The sequence below is a fragment of the Sebastes umbrosus genome, chromosome 9 (assembly GCF_015220745.1).
Source record: "Sebastes umbrosus isolate fSebUmb1 chromosome 9, fSebUmb1.pri, whole genome shotgun sequence".
NCBI classification, from domain to species: domain Eukaryota; kingdom Metazoa; phylum Chordata; class Actinopteri; order Perciformes; family Sebastidae; genus Sebastes; species Sebastes umbrosus.
This window is the reverse complement of record NC_051277.1, coordinates 10,996,563-11,022,513: the sequence shown is the minus strand read 5'-3', so window position 1 is coordinate 11,022,513 and position 25,951 is coordinate 10,996,563. Positions and strand designations below refer to the sequence as shown.

The 25,951-nt window shown below is 39.3% G+C and overlaps 2 protein-coding genes across 4 annotated transcripts; both read left to right on the top strand.

Moving 5' to 3' along the window:
* Window positions 1-981: 981 nt before the first annotated feature.
* On the top strand, window positions 982-8,903 carry bbs7 (Bardet-Biedl syndrome 7). 3 transcript variants are annotated; one of them, XM_037781231.1, is made up of 19 exons: window positions 982-1,461; window positions 2,891-2,956; window positions 3,381-3,443; window positions 3,551-3,726; window positions 3,832-4,018; window positions 4,110-4,182; window positions 4,275-4,382; window positions 4,477-4,607; window positions 4,788-4,872; window positions 5,097-5,199; window positions 5,325-5,517; window positions 5,639-5,713; window positions 5,813-5,881; window positions 6,125-6,264; window positions 6,892-7,056; window positions 7,268-7,377; window positions 7,462-7,565; window positions 7,736-7,859; window positions 8,371-8,903. In XM_037781231.1, exons 1-19 carry the CDS (start codon window positions 1,426-1,428, stop codon window positions 8,502-8,504), a joined length of 2,142 nt encoding a protein of 713 aa, XP_037637159.1. In that variant the 5' UTR covers window positions 982-1,425; the 3' UTR covers window positions 8,505-8,903. The 3 variants fall into 3 exon arrangements, with proteins under 3 accessions (XP_037637159.1, XP_037637161.1, XP_037637160.1); XM_037781233.1 differs by lacking the exon at window positions 982-1,461 and adding an exon at window positions 2,331-2,376; XM_037781232.1 differs by lacking the exon at window positions 982-1,461 and adding an exon at window positions 2,480-2,506.
* Window positions 8,904-10,274: 1,371 nt separating this feature from the next.
* On the top strand, window positions 10,275-14,855 carry ccna2 (cyclin A2). The gene is made up of 8 exons (XM_037781029.1): window positions 10,275-10,875; window positions 12,301-12,550; window positions 12,720-12,826; window positions 12,986-13,209; window positions 13,314-13,518; window positions 13,631-13,744; window positions 14,025-14,158; window positions 14,253-14,855. Exons 1-8 carry the CDS (start codon window positions 10,648-10,650, stop codon window positions 14,302-14,304), a joined length of 1,314 nt encoding a protein of 437 aa, XP_037636957.1. The 5' UTR covers window positions 10,275-10,647; the 3' UTR covers window positions 14,305-14,855.
* The last annotated feature ends 11,096 nt before the right edge of the window (window positions 14,856-25,951 follow it).

Below are 25,951 nucleotides of genomic sequence, written 5' to 3'. Positions count from 1 at the left end.
CTTTCAACTCCATCTAATGTTTTTCATCAGTGGATATATTTCTAAAGTTAAAATTAGATTTATTTTTTTACTTAAATGATGTTATAATGTGGTGTGAAACACATATCCCAATTTGCAAGCATTTAGGGACACTATACTTAGTGGCCACTGTATTTGGTACATCTGTACAATCTAATGCAATTCAATACAACTGCCATAAACACTCAGTTTGCGATGCCTATAATATTCAGGTTTTTGTGACATTGTAATACAGGACTACATTAAATACAGAGGTGTTTCTAATAGTCAGCCCCCCTCATGTACGTTAATAAGGGCAAAAGAAAACAAACGCCTCTGAATATAATGTAGTCCAGTACAACACCACCTATGACTATGACCTCCGTAATGTACATAATATAAGATAAGATATTTCTTTATTAGTCCCTCAGTGGGGAAATTTGCAGTGTACAGTAGTTAAGGGGATAGTGCAAAAAACAAGATGCATCAGCTAACACAGTAAAAAAAGAGCTAAACAAAGTGTAACCAAATATGAACCATTTAAATAGAAGGAAGTATAAAAATAGGAGCAGTATATACAGTATTGACAATAAACAGACTATTAACAAAATTGCACAAGTGGAAAATGATATTGCACAGTGAGAATGAAATGAAATCACCTGAAAATATCAGGTTATTGTCAGTTTTTGGTGTGTAAGTGTAAGTGGTCTACTGGGAGCAGTGCTGGTTGTGGAGTCTGTACTGGGAGCAGTGCTGGTTGTGAATTTATACTTTGATTGAATTTACACATTTACAACAATGTCAACAAAAACTGATTATAAACTCCGTGGAAGTTATGGTAGAACTGTTATATTGAATTGCATTAGATTGTACTGGTGTACCTACAAAAGTGGCCACTGTACACAGCTTCAGAGATGGAAGAGAGCATCTATTGCGAGCGAACCAATCAGGACACAGCTTCAATCTCTGACATCATCCAATGGTGTCACGGCTTGTTACGGATGCTGCGTCGCCATGACAACGGGCGCTGCGTTTATGTGGTCCTGAAGTGTTTTCAGAGAGCTGCCTCACTAATATCCGCGTTAAAAAGAGGTTTATGTTCGGTTTTACCACATATACAGGTGGTCAGCTGCTTCAGGTGTTTATGTGTCGCTCGGTAGATTTAGTTAAAGATGATATTTTTCATCAAAATAGACAGTTTGCGTGTGAATAAATCGTGTTAGCTCGCTAGCTAACGTTAGCACAAGGAGCTAATCTCCTCTCTTTAGATAATCCCTGTCTCTCTCTCTCTTCACCATTACTACCGTCTTCAACAAGTTGTGAGTGGCATAAAGTGGACTGCAACTAATGATCCCAGCAGTTTTATGACCGGATAACCTAGCTGGAAGATTTAAGATAGATAGGTAAAACACCCAGTGGAGACAGAAGATGGAGATCCACCTTAATCGAGTTGATTATATTCAGGTAACGTTAAAGTGGTTTGTTTGTGTTGCTGTTTTAGAAGTCTTTTATTTCTATTTATTTTAATATCTTAAACAACTTCTCTTGCTGGAGTACAATACTATAAAAATGAGGTATGATCCAGTGTATGAAAGCAGTGCACTTATTTGATATTTGTTATTTTTATTTCTTCTATGGTCTTTTTTTATTTCTTGTTTGGAAATTGTATTCTTTTCTTTCTTTTAGATATTTTAAAAATATTTATGTCTGTAAATTAGTGGCATTGGATTTTTTAATATTAGCTGTCAATTTAAGGCAAGGTATGTTTATTTATTTAGCACCATTCAGACACAAGGCAATTTAAAGTGCTTTACAGGGGCATACAAAATGTTATATTGCATTTAAAAGACAATTTAAAAAAAATATATATATATGGAGCTTTTCTGCTTCACTTCGCAGTCAATCCTCATTTCTGATTTTTAAAAATATCTTAAACAACTTCTCTTGCTGGAGTACAATACTATGAAAATGAGGTATGATCCAGTATAAGAAAGCAGTGCACTTTCATAGACTAAGCTACTGGAGTTAACCTGCACGATACTAATTTTTTAACAGTCTCTTCTGCACTATATTCACTTTTTAATAGTCCTGTATCACAGCTGTTACACTATATTCCGTTTTAACAGTCTTCTTCATTTCCTTGTATTTTTATATCTGGTATATTTTTTTGGACTTTGTACTTTGCACTACTAACTTTTTTACTGCCTTTTTACTAACATGTTTTTTACTATTGAACTGTGATGCTGGAAACTTGAATTTCCAGCAAATAAATAGTTACAGATTAAAAATAAGTTATGCATCTAATTTATTGGAAGCCGCAGAAAACAATTTTGTTTAATGCCCTGATTTAAATGAGCTGACAGTTTCTGCAGACCTCAGGTATTCAGGAAGCTTGTTCCACAGGTGGGGAGCAGTGAAACTAAAAGCTGTTTCACCTCGTTTGGTTTTGATCTTGGGAATACTGAGTAAACCTGTCCGAGATGACCTGAGGGTCTGGATGCTTCGTAAAGTACCTAGTAACTCAGAGATGTATTTAGGCCAGAGAACATTTAGTGCTTTATGTATGAGTAATAGGATTTTAGAATCTATCTATTGACACACAGGGAGCAAGTGCAGTGATTGAAGGACCGGTGCAATGAGCTCCACTTTCTTGGTGTTAGTGAGGACTCTGGCTCTGACTCGAGCTGCAGCTGTCTGATTTATTTTTTTAAGACACCATTACAGTAGTCTAACTTGGTGAAAATAAACACATCAACAAGTTTTTCTGTATCTTGTTTAGACAGAAATCCTTAAATGCTTGCTATGTTTTTCAGGGTGTTTCCCTCAAGCAATTCGGTCGGATTTATAAGAGGTTAAAAAACAAGTTTGTATTTTGTCTGCTTTGTCCTCACAGGTCGGTGTGACATCCCAGAAAACTATGAGGCTGCTTCCAGCATTGGGGAAAAAGGCAACCCAAAAGGTATTAATCTGTCAGAACAATGCCTGAGCCTCACTACGAACCTATTAGATTTTGTAGCTGTACAATGAATTGTACAATAATTCAACTGTGCAATACTATGTCATTTATACAGAATTTATTATGTACATTTCAAGTATTCTTATTTAATTCTTATTTATACTATTCTTGCATTTATATTGAACTCACTAATAGATCCCACTTCTCCAACTTACTTATTTACAATGTGGTTATATATTGAATGTGTTTGATGCACATATTTGTACAAATTTCTTATATTTCCCATTTCTTATTTTTAATAATTATTTATATTTATGTACATATATTGTGTTATATATATTGTAGCATTATGTAAATAATTTGAATGTTACATACATCTTTATTTCTATTTTTCTTATATTTCTTGGTTGCTGTCTCTTACTTTCAGGTCGCTGTTGCTGATCATGATGGTATACTAACGTGTTTTGGGATGAAGAAGGGAGAAGCAGTGGTGAGTGCCCTGGTTAAGATTTTTCTTTTCTTATCATACAGCCAGTTGGATCTTAATGTGTTGAATTTCAGTTTCTAATGGAAAGAAATCTGACTCTTCTGTTTCAGCCGGTGTTTAAAACACTTCCAGGGCAGAAAATAGCCAGAATGGGCCTTGGAGGAGCTGCAGGAACTCCACAGGAGAAGATCTTTGTTTGTTCTGGATCTCAGGTTCGCGGATTCACCAAGAAAGGCAAACAGTTCCTCACATTTGAAGCCAACCTCACTGAGAGCATCAACGCCATGTATGAACCACTTCTCCCCTTTTCAATTGACTAGCACTGATTGGTTGCCTCATGCAGAACTGTGATTTACTCTGTACTGAGCGGTGTTGGTTATCTCTTTTCCAGGCATGTCTCAGGCGCTGATCTTTTTGTGTGTGCGAGTTACATCTACAACCACTACTGTGACTGCAAGGACCAAAACTACTACCTCTCAGGAGACAAAATCAATGATATCACATGTTTGACCTCAGAAAACCTGACTCGCCTCGTCCCGGTCCTGGCCTGCCAAGATCGGGTTCTCAGAGTCTTACAGGTAGACCAGATTATATTTACTGTTCTGATTTTGAGTTGTTCCTTAAACCATTAGATATTATTATTATTCTTTGTGTTTCGTTTTTCTATAGGGATCCGAGCTTGCCTATGACATTGAGGTCCCTGGCCCTCCGTCTGTCTTGGAACTGTACAACAAAGATGGAGGCAAGTTGACCTCTCTGTGTGCTGTGTACTAGAACAATAATGGCAGCTTTATACAGAACAGATCTAACACAACCTCAATGACTTCTCTACAGGAGATGAAATCCTCTATGGAACTACAGATGGCAAAATAGGACTGGTCCAGATCGGTGAGAGCTCAGCTGCAACCAAATGGGAGATCGACAACGACAAAAAGAAAGGAGGTAAATTATTTACATGAGCACACGTTTTGTTTTAGCCCATTAAATACCAATCATGCTAGATTGCTCCAACGTTCACTTTCCTGTCTCCCATCAGGAATTCTTTGCATCGACACTTATGACATTATGGGAGACGGAGTGAGTGACATCCTGGTGGGCCGAGATGACGGGACAGTTGAGGTCTATGGTTTCGACAGCGCCAGTGAGCCCACATTACGCTTTGAGCATGTGAGTTTCTGCCTAGTTCAACTCATCTTTTATCAATTTACTCATTCCAATATCCATCCCAATTCACTCCAATTTGTAGTTTTTAAATAACAGTTAAATATATTGTAATTTTTAGCCACAGATTACGATTTTTGTTTTTCATCCTAATTTTAGAAAGTTTCCTATCTTTCCTAACTTCAGGTGTTGTCAGAGAGCGTAACTTCCATCCAGGGTGGCTGCGTGGGGAAGGAGTCATATGATGAGGTCTTGACTGCCACTTACACAGGTTTGATAAAAAAAAGAAGAAAAACCAGTGCACATTGTGTTCCTGAATGTTCTCTCAGAGAAGAAAATGTTTCTGTTGTTCTGCCTGTGGAGCTATCCATCTATCTGCAGTACTTCATGCTTGATTATTTCTGGAACTCTCTGACGTGTACAGTTAATGCAAAGTAGTTGAAGGAGATCTGACGTGTACAGCATATTGCGCTTTACTGTCATCCCTTCTTTCAGGGTGGGTGACTGGTTTGACCACTGAGCCCCAGAAGGCTGAGGCCGGCCCCGGAGACGAGGTCAGAATGAGTAAGGAGATCCAGTCCAAAGTAGAAGCACTCAGGTACCAGCAAAACAAGTTCTTCATTTTCTCATTATACAGTATGTTCTTGTGCTTTTAATGTGTTTGTTTAACTAAATGATTGTTTAAGTACGAAGTTCAAGACAAATCATATTGTTTCCTTCCAGGGCAGAGCTGGAGCAACTGCAGGTCAAAGTCCTGCAGGGCCGTGAGCAGTACCAGCAGACCTCTCAGTCGAGCACAGCCGTCTCTGCTGTGCCCGTCTTCAGCATCAACGACAAGTTCACCCTCTGCCAGGACGACGCCAGCTACAGCCTCACTCTTGAGGTGCAGACCGCCATCGACAACCTGCTGCTCCAGGTCTGCTCATTAATAAACCCCAGGGGTTACAAACTCTGCTGCCTCTCCTGATAATATACAATGCTCTTGATCCCATGTTGGAGACATAAACATGTAACTTAAAGATGAATCTCCTCTGCAGAGTGACGTCCCCATAGACCTGCTGGATGTGGATAAGAACTCAGCTGTTGTCAGTTTCAGTGAATGTGATTCAGAGGTGATTCTTTCCACACATGACAAACATACTTTATATAAAAACGGTCATGACCCTGCTGCTGCTCCAAGAGACACTCTGACACTCTTATTCTATCTACAGCAGCCTAATGGGAACTTCCTCCTGGCCACATACAGATGTCAAGCTAACACTACCAGACTCGAGCTCAAGGTAACACACATGCATTAAAACTCTGCATATTGTGGCATTTTGTAACTCCTACTTATTTCATGAAAAGCTACAATACTAGAGTGGGCCTTCCTTTGTGTAATTATGAGTCACAGACAGTACTCAGCTGTGTCTTGTGCTCAGTCACTTTACCCGAAGTAGAAACATTTCTGTAACCACCTATTCCATTTGCTCAAACTATTTGATGATTAACTGCATGTGTTTCATCACTACTAACTGTTGTAGGTGAGGTCCATCGAGGGACAGTATGGGACCCTGCAGGCTTACATTACCCCCAGACTGCAACCAAAGACGTGCCAGGTCCGCCAGTACCAGATCAAACCTCTGTCCCTCCACCAGCGGACACACAGTATAGACCAAGAAAGGTAAAGGAAACTGGATTAAATATGAAAATTTATTTTTTTTGTAAGAGATTAGGAAGATTCTAATAAATAGATTGGGATTGGAATTCAGTATTGAAATTCTATCTTGGAGATTTCTTAAATCCTTATTCCTGTTTCTGTACAAAGGTTTGGTTAGTGTTGATGCCCAAAACCAGGTTAATGTCAATCCAACTGTAGTGGTCGCCTGGTTACAGATCTCTGAATGGCTGTGAACTATAGTATTGTGATTATGTTATCTGATCCCATAGACACTCAACAATTGAGCCAAGATAGCCTAATATTGCTGTTTGACATAACTTCAGACTACACCAAATACATAATAAAGGTTTGTCCTAAGGCACTTATTAGTTTCTGACTGGGAAAGTGGGAAAAATAGTAAAATTCTCCAAAACTACTGTCTCTGACCTCTCTCTTTAACCAAATCACGCACATTTAGGCTATTCTATGTGATTTTATTTTGATAACTAATGTAATATTTTCACTTACATTGACTGAGCCTAACCTGAAACTGTTTGGAGCCTCACTGGAGAGGCCCGCTTCCCACTTTAAAAACCTCTGCTTTAGACCCTACAAGATGTTTCTCACTTTGTCCCTGTGTCTGTCATACAGGCCCATGAACAGGCTCAGTCTGGTGGGGCAGTTCAGTTTTGCTGAGATTCACTCCTGGGTGGTCTTCTGTTTGCCAGAGGTGCCTGAGAAAACACCAGCAGGAGAGAGCATCACTTTCTATTTCCACAACACCTTTCTTGGGACACAGCTTGAAGCCACCTACTGGTAAACACCAGCACACAGTAGAGAGGCTCTTCTAGGATCACATTTAGATTTGCAGAGATTATGAGATAACTAACAAGGAATGTTATATCCTGTTTGATGCCCCTAGAAATGTTTTATTCATATTTTAGATATTATTTTCACTGATTCGGCAGGGATTTGTGTTATAATCTACTTGGAATCAAACATGTTTTTATTTGATTTGTAAATTTAGCAAAGGGGAAGGTCACTTCAAGTCAGACAACATCTCTACCATCTCCATACTGAGTGATGTTCTCTCAAAAGAAGCCACCAAGAAGAAAATCAATCTGAACGTTTCATATGGTATGTGTATTTTTATTCATTTTCAGTGTCTGCTGACGACCTGTTAAATTAACTGCTTTTTTTGTTTGTTTGTTTATCTTGCAGATATCAATGATGACTCTGTGAGCCACACCCTGAAGATGATACATCCAAAGCTGGAGTACCAGCTGTTGTTGGCTAGAAAAGTTCAGCTTATCGATGCACTTAAAGTACGTATCAGTTAAATGTGTCGTCTTGCAGGAAAAATCCACTCTGAAGCTGAATCATCTCTGTTGCAATACGTTCATTCTGTAGGCCGTTGACAGGCTTCTTGGGAAATGCTTATGTTCATCACTTTCTTACCTCCCGTCACTTCCTCTCTGATTTCTCTGATTGGTAGGAGCTTCAGGTTCATGAGGGGAACGCTGACTTCCTCATCCCAGAGTATCGCAACATCTTGGATGAATCTGCTAATCTCCTCGAGGAGTACAAGAAGCAGCCAGCGCACCTCGAGAGGCTTTATGGTGCAGCATTAATAATTTATATGCACATATACACATATATAAAAAGACAGAAAGAAAATAACAAAAAGGTTGAACATTGTGCAAGAGAGGTTAAAAGCCAAAAAATGGCTCATGAAGATACCTTCCCTATAAGAGATCAATAATCATATTAAAAAAGAAAAGAAAAACAGTAAAAAGATAAAAACTAAGATAGCATAATTCATCAAAGTTTTAAGAGAAAGCAGTAATACAAAAATTAATAGAAATGTACAATTCACTTAGAAATATAGGGTGCATCCGAAATCTGGTATTTCCATTATCATTGCATTTCATTGACACTGTTATCAATGAACTGATTTTCCTTCCTCTTCTCCTTGTATATTTAATTTTTTTTTTTACATTTGTCAATTCATTGCTAAAACTGTGAGACTCGAGTATTGTTACCCAAAAGTAAAGTTCTACTGCGTGAGCCTGACATTATGAAGTAGAGCTTGTTGGCTGGTAGTAACTTATATTTTTTTCTTTCCCGTAGGAATGATCACAGACCTCTTCATCGACAAATTCAAGTTTAAAGGCCAGAATGTGAAATCCAAGGTGTCCTCGTTGCTGGAGATTCTCGATAATTATGACTTAAATTCTCTCTTAGCCTTTTTCAATGAGGCATGATGTCGTGTAGATCAGAGGGTGTTTATTTACTTTGAGCGTCTTTATTTGTGCTATTTTTGTATTGTAAATACAAAAGTTTTGTTTTATAGTAGTTACTACGTAGCTGCGTCAATGTCATGTTGTCATACTGTCATTTAGATACTGTTTGTCCTACTTATGATGTACAATATTTAAATATTTATAATATATTTTGATAGCTTATAAAAGCAAGGGTGGTATTAATAAACCACTAAAAGGTTCCTCTTTTTATTAGTGACCAAGCTTTGGTTGAGGTTTGACATTTCAGTGACCAAATATAGGCCAGTTAAAAGCACACAAAAGAATGTATGTTTTTATATCATAATAATCATAGCACTGTGAGTTCCCCCTCTTGAAATAAAAATTAAAACAAATTTGTCATTCAATGGGCTGATGAGAAGTGAACAAATACAACTTAATATGAAATTCTACACAAAGAAAAAAGCTGGTTTGATACCATGACATAAATGTGACAAATGTAGAGTAATTTTTCCACACAACACGCTGCAATCACAATAATTAATTAATATTTAGGGATATACTCATAGGACATAATACATATGATTCTGAAATGGGACATTCTGCATAATGATTATTTTCTTTTTATATATATACTTTATTTTTTCCCTTTTTTCGAGGTTGTTTTCCTATATGCAATTTACAGTTCGTAATTACAATAGTTTATAAACCAATTTTTAAGTAGTTGAGCTTATAGACAAACTCATTAAGTACACTAGAGAAAACAACTTCAGCATTCAAAATTGAAATAAAATTAAGAAAAGAAATAATAATAATGATAAAAAGAAAATAAATTTAAAAAATAAATATTACCAAAATAAGAGAGTAATAATAAATTAAATGAACAAATAAGTTAATAGAAAATAAAAAGGGGGGGAGGGGAGACACATGTATCCTCCTTCCTGCATAATGAGTACTTTTACTTATTTTGATGCTAATAATTTTGAATGTAGGACTTTCACTTGTAACATAGTATTTTTTTTTCCAATATAGTTATTGTGTTTTTGTTCATTTTGAAACAACAGAACAAACATTCACAAACGTCCCCAATAATAACATTCTCGGTAGAAAGAAACTTCACAAACCTAATATTAATATAAAATAAGCCAGTATAGATACAGGAAAAACATATTATATACAAAAAAATAGATAAATAAGTAAAAAGAATATACACAACTAAAATTAAAAAAAAAAAAAATTAAAAACAATAAAATAAAATAAAATCTATTTATATATATATACATATATATACTGTATACATATATACATACATACACATACACAAACTTAATATTAATATAAAGTAAGCCAGTATAGATGCAGGAAAAACATATTATATACAAAAAATAGATAAATAAGTACAAAGAATATACACAAGTAAAATTAAAACAAATTAAATTAAATTAAAAACAATAAAATAAAATAAAACCTATTTATATATACATATACATACTGTATGCAGATATACATACATACACATATACAAACACGCAGTATATACACATACCAAAATCATCAATTAAAACATTTTTACACAGTGGTATTGCTACTTTCATTTCAGTAAAAAGCTCTGAGTACTTTTTCCCACCACTTACATAATCATTCAGCTGTTTTTTACGCGTTGCGACTTTTTCACATTCAAATGTGGTTTTGAATTTGCAATCAACCGACCTATTTTGCCCTCTTTCGGCTCCCGTACATCCTCCTACGTCACTGCCTGTTCGTGCTGTGATTGGTCCGTTTCAATCCTCGCGGGCTACTTGAACTGAGAGAAAGCAGCTCCTCTTCTCTGCATGTTTCTGTTGTGCTCATGGACCGAGGAGGTTTAGCTTTGCTGCAAGGTTGGTAGTCAATTCAGGAACTCTAGAGCATGGCGAACACATTGTAGACATTGTACCGCCATCTGCGCACAGTTAGTTTGTTGTCTGCTTTGTTTATATTAGCAGTTCAGAGACTGGTTGCCATCACAACTGCTTAGTTTCGATTGTGCTACCTCCCTCAGCTAATGCTAGCCTCCCTATAACCGTGCTTTTATCATTTATATATATATATTTTATATCTACAAGAGCTCACACCAGCTGTAGTATCTTCTTCTTTGAGTGTAAACATGTCAGGAGCTAACAGAGGACAGGTTGGTGAGCTCCACAGCCAAGAAAACATGCTGTCCAGACTGAGAGGCTCGCTCAAAGCACGAGCTGCTGCTGCTTCTTCAAATGAAAACCAAGAGAACCATCCACCCAAACAACAAGCAGCAGCAGCCGGCAGAACCGTGCTGGGAGCCCTGCAGAACAACCAGAGGAGCAAAACCCAGACCCAGCAGCGCGGCAGCAAACAGGTTAGGTTGGGTAACAATGCTGACTGAGATCAGATAGGGATGGGAGTGCCATTGTAGTTTTTGGAGGCAACTCTTGCCACGTTAACATCACCAGCATGTTTTGCCCCTTATTGCAAAGTTTAACCTGCTTTTTTAAGGTCTTAAAACCGTGGATGTATTGAGGTTAAAACATGCACATGTATTTAAATGTAGCTTTAAGATTAGCCACCTCTGCTACCCTGTTTGTCCGCCATTTTAATAGCACAATAAGAGATGCACTTTGTGCTTCTACTGCTGTTTTTAACTGCTTTAGTTACACTACACACATACTGCTCTTTAGATTTAATATGTTTTAATTATCAGGTTTTGTTTTATGTGAGTTCCTCCCGCCTTCCCTGCTGATGATCATATTTTGTTGGGTGGTGTTGCATCAAATAGTAATAGAGCTCTCTGACATCCTATTAAGATAATACAGATTGAAGTTTTCAATTAAGCTTTTTAATACAAAAAAAAAACACTACTTGGTTGCCCACCACTTTATTCAATCCCCTTACTTATTGTTGCAGCTTTTTGTTTAGAACATGAACATTAATTATGTGGTACCAGCACTTTTAATAAGAGGAAAACATGCACATTCTCAAAATTGTTTTGTGTTTTAATTATCAGTTTTTTTGTGGATGTGAGTTACATCCACCTTACCTACCTGACACTAACATTTACTTGAGTATTTCTATCTTATGCTACTTTATACTTTTACTCATACTTTATACAAGAGTTGCAACATTAGTGATGAATACATTAATGCATCAATACTTATAATCCAGGGATGTTGTTAATACTTATGTACTTTTACTTAAGTAAGATTTTGAATGCAGACATTTAATCAGTGGTGGAACACCCTTTTACTCAAGTAATATGCTTAAGTACTATTTTGAGGTACTTTACTTGAGTATTTCTCTTATGCTACTTTATACTTTTACTCTACTACATTTATTTGACAACATTAGTAACTAGTTACTTTGCGGATTCAGATTAATAATACAAGAGTTGCAGTTTACAGTTTCAAAATTAGAGATGAACATATTAATGCATCATAATCCAGGGATATCATATGTGGTGTTGCATTAAATACTAATATTGCTCTCTGACATCCTATTAAGATACAAGTTTCTGAAAATAGAGTGCAACATATTGAAGTTTTCAATGTAACTCTTGTGCAATAGTTGCTCATGTTTTAATACAAAATAACCCACTTCTTGGTTTACCACTTTGTTCAATCCCCCTTACTTATTGTTGCAGCTTTTGTTTTTAGCACATGAACATTAATTGGTTCCAGCACTTTTAATGTCTTTAATTTTGTTATTTTTAATGCTGCCTTGCTGCAAAAAAGCATTTCATCCTGTTGGGGTAAATCTGAACTGACCTTGTTTTTTTCTGCTTCTATAGGAGTCATCACAGTCCCTGTCCTGCAAAAATGAAGATTTGGGCAAAAGCTGCACAGAGAAGCCCTCCGCCAAGCTGCCCGCTTTCCAGATCCATATGGACGAGCCTGATGGCGTCTGTACCAAGAAGCCAACTCAGGTGGTCGAAGCTGTTAAAGCCAAGTCCATCCCAGAGAGAATCGATGCTGTGGCACGGCTCCGGCAGCCTCTGGCCCCCCTTGATATGCCAGCAGCAATGGATCTCAGCTTTGGGGGTGGGTTGTCAACTTTTCTGATTGTTCAAATACACACCTTGGTGACAAATGGCCTTTTTTATTTCTCAAATTTGCAAATTCTTTATAGAAACTGTAGTTGAAAACCAGAATTTAGTTTTGTTGTTGTATTGAGATTTTCACTGCACTAATTACACTTTTCTTTGGTCAGACTCTCCCATGGACATGTCTGTGGTTGAAGGGGAGGAGAAACCAGTCGCTGTAAACGAGGTCCAAGAATATGCTGCTGAAATCCACACATACCTGAGGGAGATGGAGGTGAGAAATACTATAAAACTAAATCTCTGCCTCACATTCTTTCAGCTGGGTCTTGCAGGTTCTACAAAACATGAGGCTTTTCTAGAAATGCATTTAATTTATCTGAAGTGTATGATCTTTGCCTGCAAGTAGATTTAACACACTACTGATGCTCCACAGGTAAAAACCAGGCCTAAAGCAGGCTACATGAAGAAGCAGCCCGACATCACCAACAGCATGAGGGCCATCCTGGTGGACTGGCTGGTCGAGGTCGGAGAAGAGTACAAGCTCCAGAATGAGACCCTTTATCTGGCTGTAAACTACATCGATCGCTTCCTCTCCTCCATGTCGGTCCTGAGGGGGAAGCTTCAGCTGGTTGGCACTGCTGCCATGCTGTTGGCTTCGTACGTAGCAATTATATTTTGTTCAGTCTAATCAAATCACAAAGTATATGTTAAAGACTATTTTTCCTTCTGTGTGAAGTGACTATTTAAATGTTCAAATGCAGGAAATTTGAAGAGATCTACCCCCCAGAGGTGGCAGAGTTCGTTTACATCACAGATGACACCTACACCAAGAAGCAAGTGTTAAGAATGGAGCATCTGGTGCTTAAAGTGCTCTCCTTTGATCTGGCATCACCAACAATCAACCAGTTTCTCACCCAGTACTTCCTCAATCACTCAGTTAATAAACAAGTGGAGAGCCTGTCAATGGTGAGCCTGCAGCAAATATTACAAAGGGTTTCTATACATTTGGACACTACTACCAAAGCATTTTCTAACCAACATGGCAAACATCAATCCCTGAACTTGCTTTGTTTTTCAGTACCTTGGGGAGCTCAGTCTGGTTGATTCAGATCCCTTCTTGAAGTACCTTCCATCACAGACGGCTGCTGCAGCCTACACCTTGGCAAACCACACAGTGACCGGTGGCTCATGGGTAAGTTTGAGGTAGAATGGAGTACTACAAGAATGAGTCGTAAAACCCAGAAAAGAGTAAGCATTTCAGCATTGTGTTCCCAAAATAAGGTCTGGTTAACACAAGCTGAAGAGATTATAACAGTTTGTTGTTGAAAAATCAGTGGCTTTTTGTCAATGCAATGCTAGCTTCCTGGTTGGCCTACAAAAATGCATCACCCCTGGAGCACTCTATTGTCTAAATGGATCCATCTTGTATTTCAAGGATGTATGTGCATGACTCCCAATTGTCTCCTCCTCAGCCCAAGTCCTTGACAGAGATGACTGGCTACTCGCTGGAAGATCTGATGCCATGTGTTGAAGATCTGCACCAAACTTTCCTCAATGTTGCTCAGCATGCCCAGCAGTCTGTACGGGAGAAGTACAAGGGCCCCAAGTAAGTCTAGTGCTACAGACTTATTTTTGAATTGACTTCATGTAGCATTATCATGCAGTATAAATGATCTAAACGCTTTTTTTTTCTTTTCCAGGTACTCGGAAGTTTCCCTCCTCGATGTTCCAGCTAAATTGCTGCTGAACTGAACTAATTTCTCTCCCTCCCCTTATCCATGTAGAGTTTTGTGCCCCCTGTCAGTCTTTACATTTTTTTTAATGACGTGTGCCACAATTTCAAATGACACGGCCTGCTCTTTTTGGAGTAGTGCCAGCTGTTTAGACTTTTTAAAGGTATTTTTATATACTCAATCCTGACATTCATACCAGATGCTACAGTTGTGTTGGTTAATCAAGCAGTTTTAATGTTGACTTTTAATCGCAGACAAAATGTAGAGGTCTTACTAGCAATCTGTAAACACACTACTTCAATCTACAGTGTTAAACTCCAGTAGACCTGTGAGAACTTACTGTTTTTCCACTTTTTTTTTTTTAAAGGTTGAGTTGATGGCAGTTATTGTTGCTGGTTCATCTTGAGAAATGCAACCTTTACTATTGACCTCATGGGATACAGATTAAGTACGTTTTGTCTGTAATAGTCACCTGTCTCATTACATTGGTGTATTGGAAGTTAACATCTTTTCAAGGCATCATCTGCACTGTAAAATATGGCTCTTGTAAATAAAATTCATTTAAAGTAAGACTTCATGTTTGCTTCTTTATGGTCACATTGGACTCATGGGGGCAGCAGAGGACCAGTTTTTGGTCCTTAAAGGTTTCTCCAGAGGAGGACTTGGAAACTTAAAATGGTAATTCTGTTTTGAAAACTAGTACATGTGTACAGACCTCTGTAGAAGGGTCAAATTGGGTCTAAATTATTCAGTTTGGTTCAATTTAGAGCCTGATTTATTGATTAAGGTGCTACCTTATGTGCAGCAAATTACTTGGCATATGAAGGTTTAAATGCAAGCTGTCACTGGACTCTAATATAGAAAGATTTTTTTATTTAATTTTTGCTCGACATTTAAATACAAAATATAGGGGAAAGACGGTGCAAGAAAACGGAAGGCCAGAGCATTTAGAACTCAAGCCAAGGTTTAAGGGGAGATAAGTAAAATACTGAAGCACGAAGAAACAAAATTGAAGGAATATTTAAAGATTCTTCAATAAAATCTTTGCAGTAATGTTTCCACAATTGCTTAACCCTCTGAGACTCTCAAAAGACCTTTTTTGTCTTTAGGGGGAGATGGCAGGACAACAGAAGTGGTGCACATCATCTGAAAGCTGGGAACTTGAAGATTAATTTGAGAGCTCAGCACTGACAAATTGTTATAAATTAGAAATGTATGAATTAAATTGTGAAAATGTATAAGGATTTAAAACATGATGGCCATTACCATGCTCTATTATGTCTCAAAAGTTGTTGCAGCAATTTTAGGGTTGATACCATTTGTTAAGCACCACAGGTTAAGTGCTAAATTTGACAATTTTTTTTTTTACCACTTGAGAATTGATAAAAATGATAAGTAATCCCTCCAAAATACCAAATTAAGACACAAATAAAGTGGGCATGTCTGTAAAGGGGAGACTCGTGGGTACCCATAGAACCCATTTTCATTCACATATCTTGAGGTCAGAGGTCATGGGGACCCTTTTGAAAATGGCCATGCCAGGTTTTCTTCTCCAAAATTCAGCCTAACTTTGGAGCGTTATTTAGCCTCCCTTTCTGAACCTGCTAAAACCTCTGAAAAACAGTAAAGTCAGTCAGGATCGCAGGTCTCGGGGGGGCAGTGATATGAATTGCTAAAGCCTCTTGTCCCTAACTGTTATACTGAATCCAAAAAGAGTATACAGGAAGATGGAAATATAAAGACATGCATGGCAAACAGAGGTTGCCCATTTTTGGCTGCACATAATGATTAATTAGTAAATGACAGAATAGGATTGATGTTTTTTACTTCTCATTCATCAGTGATTTGATTTTCTCTGTGAAAGTGAAGTAAAGGCAGCCAGTGGCGTTGAAGGCATCTCTCGCTCTCTCCCCCTCTCTCTCATGATAAATTGGGAGGCTGGCTTTATGCGAGGAGCCTGACAGGAGAGGGGAAGCACAGCCCAGCTGCAGAAAGCTTTCCACCATTTCATCTCAGGAGAATGGACCATGCACACACACACTCACTCTCAACAGGTTTGCTTTGCCACTGACAGCACAGACTTGTGACTAAACTGGAGGATTAAACCATGGGAACAGATGGGAATTCTATAACATAGCCAAACCAGTTGGATACCTGTTTGAATAATGGATCCTGCAGCTACAGCACAGCATCTGTGTTCCCCCTGAGAAGATCCAAGTGTGGGAAAAGAGCCTTTTTGTTTTGGAAGAGGTGGGGAGGGCGGGTTGCTGCCTAACCCCATGCCTGCCCCCAGAAAATTTCTGGTGGCGTCCACCTCGCTGCCCCTGGCACTGGACTGGGGCTGGAACCTAGGTGTGTACGTGGGGATTCTGCTCGGACTCCTGATACTCATGCTGCTTCTCCTCTGGATGCTCCTCAAGCAGCTGAGCAACTCTGTGGCAAAATGTTCGCTGCAGCCTGCCCGCTCTTTCAGGCAGCCCTGTTTTGAACATAGGTTTCAGCATGTGTTGTGAAAAACGAGGACAATTCTGCCAAAACACTGCCAGGACTGAGGCTTGTTGCAGATTCATGTAAGAAAATGACTTTAAAAAATGATTTGTTTTGGACTCAAGTGCTTATATTCACTCTCAAAAATAATAAAACCTGTTCATGTTCTTATTTATAGAAACCACTGTCTGTTCTTTTAACAGCTTAATATGTTTCTGCACTAAATATGGGAGTGTTATATCTATCCTGAGTAATTAAAAACACAGTTATTCTTATGCAACAGCTCTTTCTTTTTCATCTCTCTGATGAATTCACAAAGCTGAGCTGAAAGCATCTAAATTGCTGAGTAAAAAGCACAAGCCAAGATTAAATCTGCATCTTGATTCATACTGATTAAAGCAATGCATTCAGGAGGGCAATTTGCACTTCTCTCATCTCATTGGTGAATTGGCAGGAGGAATATTGAGGATATGCCACCGATGAGAAATATGAAAGCAGCTGTGTGCCACTTGGTTTCTCAACCCTTGTGTGTCCATGTCAGGGGACAAAATAAATGAGATCCTTGAGGTAAAAGGATAACATCAACTGCAAGAGCCCACAGGCTTAATATACTGTTTCTCAGGTATTTACAAGTGGTTCCTATACACACAGGCAGGGGCTTTTGATGCGTTTCACTCAGTATGACCTGGTAAGTCTTTTAGTTGCATTTTTCCTTCACTCATTAGTTAGAGGCTGTCTTTGATTGAATAGTCTGAGAGGAATCAATAACCTCATAGCCCTGAGGGGAGCATGTTCATTACACTTCGACAGTTGATTTCCTAAAAGAGCAGCACAATAACACAAACATGGTTCAGACAGATTGCTTCTGGGGTGTGTTGCCTCAGCATAGTTAACATTTCTCAAGGGGTGTAAACAGTTTCTACAGGAGAGAGGAAAATACTAGTTTTAATCAGAACTATTAGATAGATAGATAGATAGATAGATAGTAACTTTATTGATCCCGAGCGAAATTCAAGTTTCCAGCATCACAGTTCCATAATGCAAAACATGTTAGTAATGAATTAGTTGCACGTGATACTGTTCACTACTTTAATAAATAAATACAACTTTAATCGCTTTATGTAATGTATTGATTCATGTGGAGGCATCTACTTTTTTTGGTGTTTTTGTGGCTTCAGTTCAAAGATTAGTTTGACATTTTTGGGATATGCTTCTGTTTTCTTCTCTGGAGAAAACAGCTGGTTAGCTTAGCTTAGCATAAAGACTGGAAACAGGGGGAAACAGCTAGCCTGGCTCTGTCCAAAGGGAACAAAAGCCAACTCCCAGCACCTCTAAAGATTCAAGAATCAAGATTCAAGAGTTTTTATTTGCCATTTGCCCACAAGAGGTAGAAAAGGCGCAAGGTAATTACAGTACAAAATAAGTACCACATTCAACTCAACACAATAGCTAAATAAATTATTGAAATATCAAACACCCTCAGTGTAGTCAATAAATAAACTAAACTACCCTCTGCATAGGAGCAATACCCCCAGAATACTAATATACAGTATATATGCTCCACGACCATGTTAAAAGAACATTATAGCTCTCATAAAAATATTTTTAAAAATAAATAATTAATATATTTCTGACATTACACAGTAGAAGGCAGCATATTGCACAGCATTACAGTCCATTCAGTTCAGGTGTACTGTGTGTCAATAATGGTATGGAGGTGAGGTGTGGGGTATTTGTGTCCCTCTTTAATGTCCTTTGCTAAAGCTCAGTTAACACCTCATATCTCTGTTGTTTAATCTGTCTCGTCTTGCCGGAAGTCGGTGGAATAGCAGTATACATCAAAATGGTGGAAAAGTTTGTTGTGATGGACTACAGAAATGGTAGTTTAGTGTTATCTAAAGTAATTTTCAGTGTCATGGCTGAATATTTAGATAATTTTGACTATGTGGATGAGGTCTTTGAATTCAATAGTATTTATTTGAGTATAGATATTCAGATTTCACAACTTCTCCTTGACTTGTACACAATAACAAACAGACTGGATCAAGTTAAAGTAAGAACACGAATTATTTACACTGTATATCCTTTCTATAATGTTGTGAGATACTTAAAATAACAATATGAGCCTGTCAGTGGCAAAATAAAAGCACTTTTAGTGAACAAAAAGCTTGTTTAGCAGCTGCCTGTTACAGCCTTTCCCTTAAAGCAGGGGTCTCAAACTCGCGGCCCGCGGGCCAAATGCGGCCCGCAAGACGATATTTTGTGGCCCCCACCTTGATATGAAAGTTTAATGTTAGTGCGGCCTGCAAATTTTTTTTTTTGGGGCATTTTTTCATTTTTATTGACAGCACAGTGGATAGAGTCTTGGAAAGGGGGGAGAGAGAGAGAGTGGATGCGGAAAGGGCCACAGGCCGGATTCGAACCCGGGCCGCCGCGGTCAGGACCAAGCCTTGTTACATGGGCGCCCGCTCTACCAACTGAGCTAACCAGGCGCCCTCGGCCCGCGAGTTCTATGTGAATGGCAGTTTGCCGTGGAAGGTCCCTTTGTTGCGCGAGCCCGAGCTGAACGAACCGACCAATCACAGCGGGGTATGTGGCTCCCGGGGGCGGGCAATCAGCCGGGCTTGATGCAAGCAGAGAAACATTTCACAACAACTATGGCGGCCCGTGTAACATCGCATAAGCTTGCTTAAAGCTTGATTTATACTTCTGCGTTGAATCGACGCCGCAGCCTGACTCCACCTCTCCAGACATGGAACTACACGTCGCGGCGACGCAGACCGCAACAGCTGTGATTGGTCCAGTCTCTCCGCGATGCTGAGCGGCCAGGACCAAGTTCTACTTCTCTCTGCCTCCATCTGTTCAATGTTTGTTCACACAAATCCACTCACATATATGTTCTCTTTTCGGCGTTGCAGTAATGTCAGTAAAAGTTCTGTGGTTCAACAGTTATTAGCTCCAACTGCCGCTCAGTTTCTGTTTGGAGTACAAGAAGAAGAAGGAGACTCATAGAGACGCCGCCGCCAACTAGCGGTTTGGTGGTGTAATTGCAGAGCAACACAAACACAGCAGGCACAACTTTATTGTGGAGTGACACCAAGTGGAATGAATATATATCATGTCTTTTTCAAAGCCTGCAGTGAAGAGAAAGGTTGGTGACGAGCACAGACAATTTCAGGAAAAGTGGGAGACGCAATAGAGGCCATGTTCAGAAGAACCGTTCATGTTCTTCAATGTTCCATTCATGTTCAGGACAGTTCATGTTCAGAAGAACCGTTCATGTTCAGAAGAACCCATTCAAGTTAAAGAACTGTTAATAATGACGTTTGAGAAGATTGTTTTTTTTTTAACAAAGCTTTTTTTGTGGAATACCTGATGCGGCCCAGCCTCACCCAGACTCTGCCTCCAGCGGCCCCCAGGTAAATTGAGTTTGAGACCACTGCCTTAAAGGGACTGTTTGTAAGAATCGGAAATAGTTGTTAACAGCGACACCTGTGGCCGTTAAGTCAACGAAAGTCAGCGTCGGGCTGGCGCTTGCTCGCTCTAAATACACGTGAATGAGCATCTCTCAAAACAGTGAGGCGACACACGTCAGCTAAAACCACAATATCACTCTATATTTCACCTGCTTGGCAGTAATGTTAGCTGACCAGATGGAGGTCTCTCCATGAATCAATGCTGATCCTAGTGTTGGCTTTTCCTGCTTCAGCCTCCCGACCGCGGCCGGAGGGGAACAGGGGAGACAACGGCACCTGGTCGGAGACGATAACGTTTCTAGGTTTGGAGCCCCGTCACTACTCAAGACACGGGAACCTCTGTTGGTCTGGAGGAGCTGCAGCAGTTATTTCTGCACAAACATCCACTGTACAGTCACTAGATATTCTCAGAGCTACGAAGTCTTCTGCAGTGTGTAGTGTGCGCACATGCATGCGAGAGTGGAGCGAAAGAGCGAGAACGAGCGCGGCTTGTGAGTGAAGGTAGGCAGGCAGAGGAGCAGAGTACAGCAGAGACTCCGGCCCTGGAGACCAAAGCTATGGTCTCCCCCACGTCCTCCGACCGCGGCCAACACTTTTTTGCAAGATGGGCTTCACTAGTTATAACTTTGCGGTTTTGGTGCTTCCATGTAGTTTATGTTGGAGTCTTGTCTGAACAGCGTAGCCACACATGCGAGCGCGCATATGCGAGCGCGCGCATGGGACACCGACCCGGTTGATTTATACGTCTAAGAAGTTACAAACAGTCCCTTTAATACTGGACCAATTTAAAAGTGGTTGCCCCCATTAGTCACTTCTTAGACACAAACACATGGGAAAATAGGGTCTAGGTTGCAAAATACCCAATTAAGTTTATTTCCCCAAATGTTTGAACTATTCCTGTAAACTTTGTCTCTCAGGCTCTTTTAATGGTCGGTCTGAAAACACTTCAATATCTCTCCACTGTTTCAAAACAGGAACTCTTTAGGAGTTTTCTCTTCTACATGTCTGAACGCAGGTTATTTCAGAAGTTAATAACAGTTTGCTCCCTGCCTAATGAGGTCTGACATTGTGGATAGATCCCATGACCGCATTTTTTTCACCTCTGTTTTTGAGCTGAAAAGTGTCCTCTGGCACTGCTTGACCATCTGTGGCGTCAATCGTCCTCTATTATAGGCAGTGCCATATGTCTGCAAATACAGCACACATGTAGGCCGAAAGGAAAAAACCCAAATAAACTCCGACATGGAAAGAGTCACAGCAGCCAGAGTCCTATGTGTTATAGATCCCTGCTGAGTTTATCCTGCAGGCAGCAGAGAGGGAGGTGCTGGACGAAAAAAAGATCAACACATCTGATGGGATATGGTGAGAGATGAGGATAATGATGTTTCTCATAGTGTCTCATTCTGTGTCCTTTTTCTGGGCCTCTTGTTGCATTTGTGAGAGACAGAAGAGATGAAAACACCTGCTTGGAGATGATAAAATATATATCAAGGTTACCATATGCCTCTGAGCAAGAGAGGAAGGAGTAACTGTGAAGTACCTAAAGTGGCATTTTATGATGGAAAAATAATACCTGTTGTTTTCAAATTATGTCTGCTGTTTTTGTTGACGCAGTTTGTTGGCAATGCAGTCATCACTGTTCCCCTTGTGAAATTCACTCATTTTACATTTTTATACTTATCCACATGCAATTTGGACACAGATAATTTGCCCTCTATGTAAACTATTACATCTAATTTCTATAGCTTAAAATGCTGCTCATCAAAATATACAGTAGCCTATGATTGTGACATTATATGCAAAGTTGAATTTATTTCATATTAAAATTAAATTTTTGGGAAATAGTTAGATAGAGGGATATACTGTAGCCAAAACTGGATTACCAACCTGGCAACCAGATTAATTGTATTTATGTTAGTATAGGCTATGTGATAATTTGATCCATTGCACATTTGTGTGAGAATATGCAGCACTAAAGCATAATATTATAGGAAGAGTTTGATAGTTTTGGGGATTTGCTTTCTTGCATGGAGTAAGTTAAAGGTGCTCTACATGATATCCAGAGCATTAATATAGCAGCAAACAACTATTTGCTTTGTAAAGATACAGAGGACTAATGTCTACCTGAGCAGAGAATGAAGTCTCTGCCCCTCTGTGTGTGTTGTAATCAGAGCTTCTTTGTGCTTGGGCGGGCCGGCTGTGCATGCCTAGTTCATGTTCGTGCATGTGAGCGTGCCCCACTGGCTAGCTCACAGATGTTGCGCTGCACTGCTCTCATACGGCGGTTACAGCTGATAACGTGGTCCCGACCGATGCCGTCGTTGCGGGAGCGTAGCGCCCACCTTGCGGTTCCCTCCCAGGTAAACACTGTTATCTCTGTCAGCACTTCTGCTGTTGTTTCCTCTGCAAACCCATCTTCAAACATGTAGCCTAGGTTGTATGTTTGTTCTGCCCTGAAACCTCGTCTAAAGTAGCTAATGGGCAATTAGACTAGCCAACTTCCCGGCCAACTCCAGGTAGTCACTGTAGGTGTCTCATATGTTTTGAAGTAATTATTTCTGACAGCAGGCAATGCTAATCTTACAGGTAGTTTCCAACTTGAATGTGACATCCATTCATAATGGCCACAATGGAAAATGAACAGAATGAATCCACTCTGTATCTCAGTCTGAAGCTACATGGTTCTTTGCTGTGGACAGTTACCCACCAGAAAAGTCAGATGCTATTTTCACAAAACTGCTTCAGATATTATAAGTTGCTTTTTGTGGATGCTCTCAAAAGGTCCATGAGGCCAAGTACTATTTATTGAAATGGAGCCATTTGCATTTGATAACACCTGCCCTCAGCAGCACAGAGGAAGATAGCAAACAGAGCCTATATTGGGGGTGGCTGGGGAGGCCGTTTGATTGATGATGGAGCTTATTGTCTGTCAGTCAGCACCCGACAAACTATGCAGTCCACAGCTCTGTATACCAGGCTGTCCCATGGCGCTACGCTCATGAATGAAAAACTCACAGTGATTCAGTTTGGAAGGAAGTGAAAGCAACAGTCAGCAGTTTGCAGCCTCACTGATTTGGCTTATATAAGTTGGAAGCACTCGATAGCTGTTGCTTTTCTCATATGAAAACTAAATTTACTTTGAGGTTCAAACTTCAGTCTCGAAAACTGAATTTGACAAAACAATCTCGCCTCAAAGTCCAGCAGTTCTGGAGTTTTGAGTCATAAGAATTTATTGTAATAGTTTTCAGCATATATAAAGTATAATAACGTCTCCTTATGGAGATACAGTGGTGTTTTATGTGGTTTAATTTAATTTAATTTACTTTCGTTTAGGGCTGTCAATCAAATAAAATAGTTAATCACAATTAATTGCAAATTAATCAGAGATTTTTATCTGTTCACAATGTACCTTAAAGGGAGATTTGTTAAGTATTTAATACTATCATCAACATGGGAGTGGGCAAATATGCTTCCTTTATGCAAATGTATGTATATATTTATTATTGGAAATCAGTTAATAACACAAAACAATGACAAATATTGTCCAGAAACCCTCACAGGTACTGCATTTAGCATTAAAAATATGCTCAAATCATAACATGGCAAACTGCAGCCCAACAGGCAACAACAGCTGTCAGTGTGTCAGTGTGCTGACTTGACTATGACTTGCCCCAAACTGCATGTGATTATCATAAAGTGGGCATGTCTGTAAAGGGGAGACTTAAAGGTATCCATAGAACCCATTTTCATTCACATATTTTGAGGCCAGAGGTCAAGGGACCCCTTTGAAAAAGGCCATGCTAGTTTTTCCTCCCCAAAATTTAGCATAAGTTTGGAGCGTTATTTAACCTCCTTTGCGACAAGCTGGTATGACATGGTTGGTACCGATGGATTCCTTAGGTTTTCTTAACTGAGCCCGTTACAACCTAAAAATCTCAAGTTGCCTTAATGCGTTAAAGAAATTAGTGGCATTAAAACTAATTTGCGTTAACGTGTTATTGTCGTGTTCAATTTGACAGCCCTACCTTCTTTATGTAAATCAGTTACACAACGCTGTAAAGCAAACATACCATTCTCCAAAATACTGTGACGTTAGAATTAGATATCAGATATTAAACACTTCACAAGACAAGCAAGCAATTTGTGATTTAAGTATGTATTAATCATAGTGCCTCCAATGAGTGCAATCAGTGAAATGTTTTTATAAAAGCCAAATCATCTTTTTTTTTGTCCAAATTAAGAATTATGTGGTCTCTGAAATATTAGGTTTATTTTTAAACCCCCTTTGTGAAAACTAAATGTTGTAAAAACAGCCATAAAAGTTGGAGTTTGACCAAAATAACATCCCTGGGTATCAAGAGCTGAGCAGTCAGAAACTCATTTAATCTGCTTCACCAGAACGTTGCTGGTTTGGTTTGATCACATTTGATCGACAGTCTTCTTCTTCTTCTTAGTCCTCTTGGCCCCCTTGGGAGCATAGGGCGTCCACCATGGATCTCCACCTCACTCTCTTCTGTGCAGTGGTCTTTGCTTCTTGCCAGGAGGTCCCGATCTTGTTTAACTCGTCAAGCATAGACCGTCTCCAGTTGTTTTTTGGTCTCCCTGGCTTCCTCTTTCCTTGTGGGTTGTAGTCCAGAGATTGTCTTGTTATGTTTGTTTCTTGTTTTCTGAGTGTATGCCCGATCCATCTCCACTTTCTCCTTTTGATTTCTTTGTTGATTCGCTCCTGGTTTGTTTGTTTCCACAGGTCTGTATTTGTAATTTTTCTGGGCCACCATATCCTCAGTATGTATCGGAGGCAGTTGTTGATGAACACTCGCAGTTTGTTGGTGATTGTGTTTGTGGTTTTCCAGGTTTCACAGCCATAGAGAAGGACAGATTTTACATTTGAGTTGAAAATTCGGATTTTTGTGTTTTTGGAGAGCTGGGAAGAGAGCCATACAGGTCGGAGTGTTCTGAAGGCATGTCTTGCTTTGCTGATGCGTAGCTCCACATCCTTATCTGCTCCTCCGTCTGTGCTGATGTTGCTTCCCAGGTAGACAAACTCTGCCACATTTTCTAGGGGTTGCTCCTTGATATTTATTCCTTGGTGGGATTTAGTGTTGATCCTCATGACCTTGGTCTTTCCAACGTTGATCATGAGGCCTAGCTGTTTGCTGTGTTCATGTAATTTGTTTGTCTTCTGTTGCATTTGTGTGTGTGTTCCTGAGATCAGTGCCGAGTCATCTGCAAAATCGAGGTCTTCCAATTGTGTGAAGGGAGTCCACTGTAACCCCGTCCTTTGGCCATCCACTGACTTTTTCATAGTCCAATCGATGGCAACAAGAAAGAGCAGGGGAGACAGAAGACAGCCTTGTCGTACTCCTGATCGACAGTGCTTGCAACTTAAAGAGTAATTTAACATTAAATCCACTTTTTTGAGTGAGTGAATTACAAGTACAATCAATTTATTACATTTATTGGTTGATCCTGGTCCCATTTTATAGTGTTTATATGGACAGTATGGAGTGTGAAAATTGTGAGCAATGCAACTGAGACTAGTAGTAGCAGGAATAATACAGTAGTAGAAAAACTACTGTGCTAATGCTACTTGTAATGCATTTTTGGAATTGGTGCAGGAGACGAGTTCAACAGGATGTTAAGTTGCTCTTAAACAAATTTCATTATGTGGGAAACATTTAAACCAAACATTAAAGGGATCGT

Coding starts and splice junctions, on each gene's coding strand:
- bbs7 (XM_037781231.1), top strand. CDS start 1,426: ATGGAGATCCACCTTAATCGAGTTGATTATATTCAG. Junction 4,383..4,476: donor CAACGACAAAAAGAAAGGAG/GTAAATTATTTA, acceptor GTCTCCCATCAG/GAATTCTTTGCATCGACACT. Junction 6,265..6,891: donor CACAGTATAGACCAAGAAAG/GTAAAGGAAACT, acceptor TCTGTCATACAG/GCCCATGAACAGGCTCAGTC.
- ccna2 (XM_037781029.1), top strand. CDS start 10,648: ATGTCAGGAGCTAACAGAGGACAGGTTGGTGAGCTCCACAGCCAAGAA. Junction 13,745..14,024: donor CAGTGACCGGTGGCTCATGG/GTAAGTTTGAGG, acceptor TCTCCTCCTCAG/CCCAAGTCCTTGACAGAGAT. Junction 14,159..14,252: donor GAGAAGTACAAGGGCCCCAA/GTAAGTCTAGTG, acceptor TTTCTTTTCCAG/GTACTCGGAAGTTTCCCTCC.